Genomic DNA, 10,955 nt, shown 5'->3' with positions numbered 1-10,955 from the left:
AATTTTATATTACAGGATGATTTATGTAAACTAGAAGCTTGGGCTGATAAATGGCAAATTAGCTTTAATGGGAATAAATGTAAGGTCACGCACTTGGGTAGAAGTAATAAGATGTATAACTATGTGCTTAATTCTAAAACTCTGGGCAAAACCGTCAATGAAAAAGACCTGGGAGTATGGGTGGATGACAAACTCACATTTAGTGGCCAGTGTCAGGCAGCTGCTGCAAAGGCAAATAAAATAATGGGATGCATTAAAAGAGGCATAGATGCTCATGAGGAGAGCATAATTTTACCTCTATACAAGTCATTAGTTCGACCACACTTAGAATACTGCGTACAGTTCTTGTCTCCGGTGTATAAGAAAGACATAGCTGAACTGGAGCGGGTGCAGAGAAGAGCGACCAAGGTTATTAGAGGACTTGGATGGTCTGCAATACCAAGATAGGTTATTACACTTGGGGCTATTTAGTTTGGAAAAACGAAGGCTAAGGGGTGATCTTATGTTAATGTATAAATATATGAGGGGACAGTACAAGGACCTTTCTGATGATGTTTTTAAAGGGAACCTGTCACCTGAATTTGGCGGGACCGGTTTTCGGTCATATAGGCGGACTTTTCGCCTGTTCGATTCACCCTTTCCTTACCCGCTGGCTGCATGCTCGCCGCAATATTGGATTGAAGTTCATTCTCTGTTCTCCGTAGTACACGCCTGCGCAAGGCAAGATTGCCTTATGCAGGCGTGTACTACGGAGGACATAGAATGGACTTCAATCCAATATTGCGGCCAGCATGGAGCCAGCGGGTAAGGAAAGGGTGAATCGAACACCCGAAAACTCCGCCCATATGATTGAAAACCGGTCCCGCCAAATTCAGATGACAGGTTCCCTTTAATCATAGACCTGAGAAAGGGACAAGGGGGCATCCTCTACGTCTGGAGGAAAGAAGGTTTAAAGGGAACCTGTCACCCCGTTTTTTCAAGATGAGATAAAAATAGCGTTAAATAGGGGCAGAGCTGTGCTTTACATTAGTGTATTTTTTGTGCCTTTATTCCCCACCAATGCTGCCGAAATACCTTTGTAAAGTCGCCATTTTGGGCTGTCACGCACGCTGGTCTGGTCATATGGGCGTGGTGACATCGCTGTTTCTCCTCCAGATCTTGCTCATCTTTCCGTTGGTGGCGTAGTGGTTTGCGCATGCCCAACAGCCGAATCCACTGCGCAGCTGAAGAAAAAGAGCGCGATCTGTGCTATTCAACGGATTATCGCTGGCGGCGGCCATCTTCCGGAGGCCGCGCGTGCGCAGATGGTAGTGCTCGGCTTCCCGGGGCTTCAGGAAAATGGCCGTGGGATGCCGCGCGTGCGCAGATGGAGATCGTGGCGGCCTTTTTCCTGAAGCTGAGTGCGCATCTTGTATTATGAAATCAGATGATAGATCTGTTTTGAAAATTAGTCTCCATGGTATCTACAAAAAAAAATATTGTTGACAAATTTTTTTTTGCTGCTCGGCAGGTCAGATGCCTCACACTATATTTTCCCTGATAAGCATTGCATCTTGTGCTGCCTAATATGTAATGGGTAGGATTTCTGAAGTGGCCATCCATTCTGCTGTACTTTTGCAACCGATCTGCATTTACTTTATAAATACAGATATGATTTTCATTAAAGGAAACCTGTCAGGAGGATTGTGCACAGTAACCTACAGACACTGTCAGATTGGTGACATTATACTAATTAAAATGATACCTGTGTGCGCACTGTGGAGGTCTTCATGTGGTGCTCTGCTTAGCTAATCATAATGAAGACTGCTGATAGGTCACTGATCCCTCAGTGACCTACCCCCTAGTTTACATAATGAATATTACATATACTTGTTTAAAAAAAAACCTTCTGCAGGCAGGCGCCAGCGTAATCACATGTGTAATGTGCATATAATTATTATGGTTGAGGTTATCCTGATATATCAAAAAAAAAAATCCATGATCCGATAGCTGCTACTGTGCAAGTGCCGGTGGCGCCATCTTGCTAGAGAAAAAAAAAATCCTCCACCAAGTTGGCACATGCCTGCAGAAGGTTTTTTGCTTTTTCAGTATGTATATATAATATTCAATATATTAACTAGGGGGCAGGTCACTGAGAGATCAGTGACCTGTCAGACGCCATATACATGAATATCTAATCAGGGCACCACATGAAGACCCCCCCACAGGCCACCTCAGAGAACAAGCATATCATTAACTTAAAACTGAAAATCAAGATTAAACAACAACCACAAGATGGATTTCATCACCCAGTTATTATTTTAATCATTATAACAGCGCCGACCTGACACTGTCTGTAGGTTACTGTGCACAATCCTGCTGACAGGTTTCATTTAACTGTTTTTTCAGTCATTTTGCCTAATATTTCAGCTCCAATAAATTGTACAGGGTGGGCCATTTATATAGATACACCTGGGTGGGCCATTTATAAAGTTGCATCCAAAATGACCGACTTCAAAATGGCTGCCATTGTTACCACCTATTTTGAAAAGTTTTCCCTCTCCCATATACTAATGTGCAACAAACAGGAACTTGACATCACCAACCATTCCCATTTTATTTAGGTGTATCCATATACATGACCCATCCAGGTGCATCCATATAAATGGCCCACCCTGTACATTGTGCAGGGGCTCTATAGCATGTTTAATTCGTAGTGCGCCTCACAGCTTTGTTTAACTCCTGCTACATCTTTAACATTATCAATACTTGTTGAACAAAGAACTATGAAAATATTCATAAAAAGATTTAGAATGATGGCGTTGTCCCTTTAGGATGAATGAGGCAATGCTTTTTTATCCAGTGTGATTTTCGGGATAAGGATCCACCTGTGTAGACAAAATGTAAAAGAAAAATAATGCAAAAAAATATAAGATTAAGCTATACAGAAACTATTCACACTTAAAGGCATCTTCCACACAACACACATTTATCATGTAATCACAGCATAGGTAATAAATGTTCACTGGGTTCCGTATCACTAAGGGTATCATCCAAGGGCTATGTAATATGCCTGGGGTTCGAAGCCTTGAGCCTGTGCTTTGTGGTCAGCTTCTTACAGCAAATAAAGGCTACGTTCACACTAGCGTTGTGCACCGCTGCGTCGGCGACGCAACGCACAACGCACGCAAAAACGCGGCAAAACGCACGCAAAAACACTGTGTTTTGTGACCCATGCGTCGTTTTTTGCCGAAAATCGGACGCAAGAAAAATGCAACTTGTTGCATTTTCTTGGTCCGATGCTTGCGGCAAAAAAGACGCATGCGTCGCACAATGCAACAAACAAAAACGCATGCGTCCCCCATGTTAAATATAGGGGCGCATGACGCGTGCGTCGCCGCTGCGTCGCCCGACGCTAACCCGACGCACACTAGCATAACGCTAGTGTGAACGTAGCCATACCTTTTCTCCAGGTGTTTAGGGTAATCGGTGTTTTCATTTACTCATTTGTCTGCCAAATCACCTTTCGGATACGGTTTTATATACTTTCCCCCTGTTGGTATTTCCTGCAGGTGATCATCTCATTTGGATGTCCAGGCATACTATATACACTGCTCAAAAAAATAAAGGGAACACTTAAACAACAGAATATAACTCCGAGTAAATCAAACTTCTGTGAAATCAAGCTGTCCACTTAGGAAGCAACACTGTTTGACAATCAATTTCACATGCTGTTGTGCAAATTGAATTGACAACAGATGGAAATTATTGGCAATTATCAAGACACACTCAAAAAAGGAGTGGTACTGCAGGTGGAGACCACAGACCACATCTTAGTACCAATCGTTTCTGGCTGATGTTTTCGTCACTTTTCAATGGTTGTGCTTTTGGAGCGCCCCCAGATGCAGGATCATGGGTTACTCGGTACCGGTCCTCTCTGGCTCAGTTCTGGGGTTGTCACGGTGGCTGGACCCGGTCCGTGACCCTGCTAAGGGGCGTCCAATAAAAGGTGATACAAGTCTGTCAAGGTTTTGTGACGCCACCTGTGGTATTTGGTCATGGTGACAGACGCTGCTTGGGGTCCACTGGGGTGATGTGATGGCAGCTAGATGGTTTACCTTCCCACAGGTGAAGTGAGTCCCCAGGGCTTCCCAGTAGTGTAGGTGGTGATGATGTGAGGTGCAGACAATAACGAGGACACAGGGTTACAGTCTCTTTACCTCTTTACTGGTGACTTCAGGATCCTCAATCCAGAGCAATGTCAACAGGGCTGTCTGAGACCGGCCGGTCCAAAGGCACATCCAGAGTTCCCTTTGCAGGTGGAAATCGTTGCCTACCACTAGCGCCTGTGTGTTGTAGTGCTTCCCTGCTGAACATTCGGGATAGTCCTCACAACTTCTGTTCTCGTTCTTTCTAGTTCTTTCTCATTCTTTCTATTCTCCGTCTCCCAGGTTTGTTATGGCTAGGACGCACGCGTTTGACGGGAAGGCTCGGAGCTCTTCCGGGACCCTAGAGACGCCCCTCTCCACGCGTTGCCATCAGACGTACCATCACTCCCCTTAGTGGCAGAGCGACGTTACTGCAATGACCAGGTCTCTGGGGCGCTGCACTTTCACACTCATGGTAGCATGAGAGAGACTTTACAACCCAAACAAGTGGCTCAGGTATGTTAAAGAAATGGTTAATCTTCATTTTGTTATATATCAAAAATTAGCCGAAAAACAAAGTCTTGCACAATGTCTTGCATAAGATGTTATCATCTGTCTCTCCTTGTGAACAGTTTCCCGAAACATTCCACATAGTAGCGGCCAGAATTTACTCAAAATCCAAAATGTTCAGCCAAAATCCAATAAAACCGCAGATATGCACAACAACTCCCCGTATCCTTTCACCTCATCCATCTTATATCCCAGGATGTTTTTTCAACTTATTGTATAAGACATTCATTTATGCCAATTTATTATGTAACTCTACATTTCCTTTTGATCTTGGGCCTTTATAAGCCCAACCCTAAAAATAAAGGAGCAGAGACTATTCTGACAGACAACGAGCGTGTGTCTCTCTGATTATTGCTTCATTGCGTAGGTACCTAAAGACAGAACACCTGAGTAGGTTGGAAATCCCATCTCTAACAGGTAGTACAGCTCATCCAGGATGGGACATCAATGTGAGCTGTGGCAAGAAGGATTGCTGTGTCTGTCAGCGTAGTGTCCAGAGGCGGGGGTGCTACCAGGAGACAAGCCAGTAGACCAGAAGATGTGGAGGGGGCCATAGGAGGGCAACAACCCAGCAGTAGGACCACTACCTCAGCCTTTGTGCAAGAAGGAACAGGAGGAGCACTGCCAGAGCCCTGCAAAATGACCTCCAGCAAGCCACAAATGTGCATGTGTCTGCACAAACGGTTAGAAACTGACTCCATTAGGATGGTCTGAGTGCCCGACGTCCACAGATGGGGTTGTGCTCGTGGTGCTCACAGCCCAACACCGTGCAGGATGCTTGGCATTTGCCACAGAACATCGGGATTGGCAAATTCGCCACTGGTTCCCTGTGCTCTTCATAGATGAAAGCACGTTCACACTGAGCCCATGGGACAGACATGACAGATACTGGAGACGCCATGGAGAGCGATCTGCTGCCTGCAACATCCTTCAGTATGGACGGTTTGGCAGTGGGTCAGTAATGGTGTGGGGTGGCATTTCTTTGGAGGGCCGCACAGCCCTCCATGTGCTTGCCAGAGGTAGCCTGACTGCCATTAGGTACCGAGAGGAGATCCTCCGGCCTCTTGTGAGGCCATATCCTGGTGCGGTTGGCCACGGGTTCGTCCTAAAGCAGGACAAAGCCAGACCTCATGTGGCTGGAGTGTGTCAGCAGTTCCTGCAAGATGAAGGCATTGAAGCTATGGACTGGTCCTCCCATTCCCCAGACCTGAATCCAATTGAACACATCTGGGACATCATGTCTCGCACCATCCACCAACGTCACATTGCACCACAGGCTGTCCAGGAGTTGACGAATGCTTTAGTCCAGGTCTGGGTGGAGATCCCTCAGGAGACCATCTGCCGCCTCATCAGGAGCATGCCCAAGCGTTGTATGGAGATCATACAGGCACTTGGAGGCCACACACAATACTGAGCATCATTTCCTTGTCTTGAGGCATTTCCACTGAAGTTGGATCAGTCTGTAACTTTATATTCCACTTTGATTTTGAGCATCATTCCAACTCCATACCTCCGTGGGATATTAGTTGTGATTTACTTTGACAATTTTTAGGTTTTATTGTTCTCAGCACATTCCACTATGTAATGAATAAAGATTTACAACTGGAATATTTCATTCAGAGATATCTAGGATGTGGGATTTTAGTGTTCCCTTTATTTTTTGGAGCAGTGTAGTTTAAGCCAGACATTGAAAGACCAACTAGTTATCTCACTGCTGTTTATGTTCTTTACCCTGCACCTATCTTCTTTTTCTTTTTAGGAAGTAGGCAGCATATATTCTAACAGTACTTAATCCTTTATTTTTGATTTTTTTTGTGGTTTGTTTTACTTTCTGGGATTTGTTTTACTGGGATATCTTTCTATTTCAGCACACTTTCCATTCTGTAGGCAATTTGTACTCTGCTCTGCTCTCCAGTTCTTTGGGAGGAATGTGAGGTGCTCAACGGCTTTTCAAGGAACATTAGTTCGGAGTTGTCATAGTCTAGTCTGTGGTTAGCTTATGCAGGAGCCACTAGGGACTGCAGAGTCAGGATCTCAAGCCTGTTCAGGATCCGGCAGGGTCAGTTGCAGTTTTTAGTGTGTTATCCATTTTCTCGAGTGAGTTGCTGCACTATCATAACAGTCGGTTTCAACAGAGTTGCAGGGCAAATGCTCGATTATCTCTACATTTAATCTCCTCCTCATTGTGAGACCACAGATGATTTGTGATTAGTGTTGAGCATTCCGATACTGAAATATCGGGTATCGACCGATATTCGCTGTATCGGAGTTCCGATACTAAGTTCTGATACTTTTAGAATATCGAATACCGGAATTGGAAGTTGCCATAATGCAATGAGCCAGTTTGATTTTATTCAGCCAATAAGGATGCTAAGAAGTGTGGGCAGATCCTGTTAGGCATGTTAACTAATGGCATGGCTGTGATTGGCTGCTGAAATGATGTCATGATGCACTATAAAAGCCACCACCGCCGCCATTTTGGGTTCACTCTGCTGTGAATTTACTTAGGGACAGGATGCTGCTGTTCTGACTCTGAGGGACAGTTTGAGCTAGCGATTTGCTTTATTGTGCTTTACCCGGGCTACTTTAGCAACCCCTGTGTGAGAAGCTTTCTTTTGCCTTGCAGTGCTGTTCATGGCTGTCTGCGAGGTCTTTGTGTGTGAGTGCAGCTCGCTCTGTAGTGTGTTCTGCAGCCACCTCCAGTTGTAGTTCGGTGAGTGTGCGTCACTGCCTCATACATTGTCCTTTTTTGCATTAGTGCGGCTCATTTTTCCTGATTTCTCCTATTAGTGTGGTTCCATCCGTATCCAGCTAGATTGATTGCAAACACTATATAGGAGTAGATAGAGGAGCCTTTCTGCAGCCTTGCAGCGCTAGTGCACATTTCTCTGCACTGTTCACGGCTGTCTGTGTGTGTGTGAGTGCAGCTCACGCTGTAGTGTGTAAAGGCTCTAAGCCTTTAATGTCTCCTCCACCTCCCCCAATACATTCTACATTATTCTTAGTTGTTTTCCTTCATGTAGAATTAACCTACAAGGAAAGAAAGGGTTTATTTTCTTTCCGATATTTGTGTCCCATTGACTTGCATTGGTTTCCGGTATCGGAATCGGCGATATCCAATATTTTTTGGGTATCGGTCCGATCAAATCCGATCCGATATTTCTCAATATCGGAAGGTGTCGCTCAACACTACTTGTGATCCTTTTTTCATTGAGCAATAGCAATCAGGAATTTTTAGTCTATCCATAAGTATATATACTCATGCCCCTCTAAAAGGGCATCTTGGTTGGTCTGTGTCTATTGAAAGCTTACAGAAAGTATATTAGACGTGTGTGTATCAATTCCTCCTGGATCTCATTCTGTACTAGTAAGTAATAAAATCTTGCTTTCACTCAGGTTCATGGTGTGTAACAAGATTTGAAATCATATGACAAGAATAGATTTTCATCCTCAAGAAGAAAACAATAATTGTTCATATTTAATGTTTGCAAGCAAAACACTTAAAGCCCTAAGAACCGATACAGAAAGTATGTTGGAAACTGTATAATAATATAGTATAAGTGTATAAATGGTAATGCAGTGTATTTATAAAAACACTCCAATAATTAAAAATGGAACCTGTCAGCAAAAAGATAAATAGAATAAAATGCTATATACCCGCAGTTAGAGTGGTAACCTCCACTGTTTTAAACATGTTTAGCAATCTAATTGGAAGTGCGGCTGCAGGGAGAAAGTTATAGTCTCCTGGCAGCTGCTCACTCTGAGACTGTCCTTAATCTGTGCTCATTACAAAGTGAATGCGTTTTACCACTCCTTGACTGACATCCTGTTAAGCGCCATGTAACAGAGCAGGATCTCAGTCAAAGAGTAGGCGAAGTTTTTACAGCACAATCATTGTGCAATGAATGCTGACTGTTAGCTGATCAGCTGCCTGGAAATGAGCAACTGCAGGAAGAATATAACTCCAATTAGACTGCTGCACATGTTAAAAGGGATTCTGTCAGCACAGAATGACTGCTCAAAGCACAGATGCTCAGTGGCACCCTTAGTGTGGCAAATCATTTAAAGGAATATCTAGAGAAGCTGAAAAGGCACCAGTCCCAGCATATGGTGGTAGTAACAGTCTTCAAAACTCTGTCTTGCAGACTAATATGCATGCATCATATCTATCGGTGGTACTCACATTAGAATTTCAAATCATGCATCCAGAAAAAGTGAAAAGCAGAAAGGAGTGTGCAGGAGAGAAACGGAGAGCGACATCAAGCATAGCTGTGTAACACAGCCGTCGCTCTCTGTTTTTCTCCTGCACATTTTGGTTGTATGTACATGCGCTGAGTTCAATCTCTAGTAGATCAATCTGTCCCTTACAGTATTATGTGCAGTTTTCAACTGGCAATGTGCTGCTGAGAACAATGATTTTTGTTCCAACATAAACAATCAAATCACTCGATGAATAGGCAGCATTTTGCTGGTTTACTATAATACACCTCATAGTGCTCCATATAGTGTAATGCACACCCCATAGTCCTCCATATAGTATAATGTGCTCCATAGTCCTACATATACAGTTGAAACTAGAAGTTTACATACACTATATAAAAAGACACATATGCATGATTTTCCCAATATGTGACATGAAATATGAATAAACCTTTCCTGTTTAAGGTCAATTAGGATTACCAAAATTATTATTTGCCAAATTGCCAGAATAATGAGAGAGAGAGAGAGAAAGAGAAAATGTTTTAAGACATTTTTATTACTTACTGTAAAGTGAAAAATTTACATACACTAAGAGTACTATGCCTTTAAACAATTCTGAACTGCCCACATGATGATGTCATGTGTTTGGAAGCATCCATTTTTTTTGGCAACATCTGAGTTAAGTAAAGACACATCTGAGGATGTATTTTAATGCACACCTGAAACACTGATTTCTTGAGACTTCCCCATGATGCTACACAAAGAAGCAGCCATGATATCATGAGGAGAATTGTGGAAGGAGCCTCGTTCAAACAATTATACTCAAGTACAAACCGGATGGGAATGTCCAGCCATCACACCGCTCAGGAAGGAGATGGGTTCTGTTTCCCAGAGATGAACAAGCTTTGGTCCGACATCTGCATATCAAGCCAAGGACAAAAGCAAAAGACCTTGTGAAGATGAAACTGGTACTGTATCAACATGGGCTGAAACGTCAATCTGCCAGAAAGAAGCCATTACTTCAAAAGAAACATAAAAAAGCCAGATTAATGTTTGCAAATGCATACAAGAACAAAGACCTTAATTTTTGGAGACATGTCCTGTGGTCTGATGAATCTAAAACTGAACTTTTTGGCCATAATGACCATCGTCACATTTGGTGGAAAAAGGGAGAAGTTTGGAAGCCTAAGAACACCATCCCAACTGTAAAACACGGGGGTGGCAGCATCATGTTGTGGGGTTGTGTTGCTGCAGGAGGGACTGGTGCACTTCACAAAATAGATGGCATCATGGGAACAGAAGATTATTTGGCAATATTGAAGCAACATCTCAAGACATCAGCCAGGAAGATAAAGCTTTGGCAGTGGCACAAATGGGTCTTCCAAATGGACAATGACCTGAAGCATACTGCAAAAATGGTAACAAAGTGGCTTAAACCCTTAACGATCGCCGATACGCCTTTTAACGGTGGCATTTAAGGGTACTTAAACCACATGGCCATTAATTAACGGCACTGTGGAAAAAGTGTATAGCACCCTGCAGCGTCGGATTTTCTCTGGGGTCTCGGTTGCTGGGGGTAGCTGAGACCCCAGAGAACATAATTCGGGTCGGTTTTTACCGACCCCCAAGTTGCGATCACCGGTAATTAACCGTTTACTGGCGGTCGCAAAAAAAAGAAGCCATTTGCTATTTAATTTCTCTGTCCTCCGATGTGATCGCACATCAGAGGACAGAGAAATGGGGTCCCTGATCATCCCCGATACTCACCCATCTCCCCCAGTGCTCCTTGTGGTTCCCCATGGGTGCCGCCATCTTTTTCTGGCAAAAAATGTGCCCGTCGGCCGGCACCTGCCAGATTTTTGGGGTCTCAGCTACCAGGGATAGCCGAGACCCCAAAGACCATGATCGGGGTTGGTTTTTACCGACCCCTGTTTTGTGATCGCCGGTAAGTAACCTTTTACAGGCGACTGCAAAAAAAATGCGGTGTGTCATTCTCTGTCCTCTGATGTGATCGCACATCAGAGGACAGAGAAATAGGGGGATGGGGAACCATGTTAT

General features: G+C 43.8%; 1 protein-coding gene across 1 annotated transcript in view; it reads right to left on the bottom strand.

Moving 5' to 3' along the window:
- Positions 1-834: 834 nt before the first annotated feature.
- ARRDC4 (arrestin domain containing 4) overlaps positions 835-10,955 on the bottom strand; it is a 126,711-nt gene continuing 116,590 nt past the window's right edge. Inside the window, exon 8 of the mRNA XM_069766279.1 lies at positions 835-2,867. Coding sequence (XP_069622380.1) covers positions 2,835-2,867 — 33 coding nt within the window. The 3' untranslated portion in view covers positions 835-2,834. The remainder of the gene's footprint in view (positions 2,868-10,955) is intronic.

The sequence above is a fragment of the Ranitomeya imitator genome, chromosome 4 (assembly GCF_032444005.1).
Source record: "Ranitomeya imitator isolate aRanImi1 chromosome 4, aRanImi1.pri, whole genome shotgun sequence".
In the NCBI taxonomy this organism is placed as follows: domain Eukaryota; kingdom Metazoa; phylum Chordata; class Amphibia; order Anura; family Dendrobatidae; genus Ranitomeya; species Ranitomeya imitator.
Note: the sequence above shows the minus strand (reverse complement) of the source record. Positions and strands in the feature narration are given on the sequence as shown.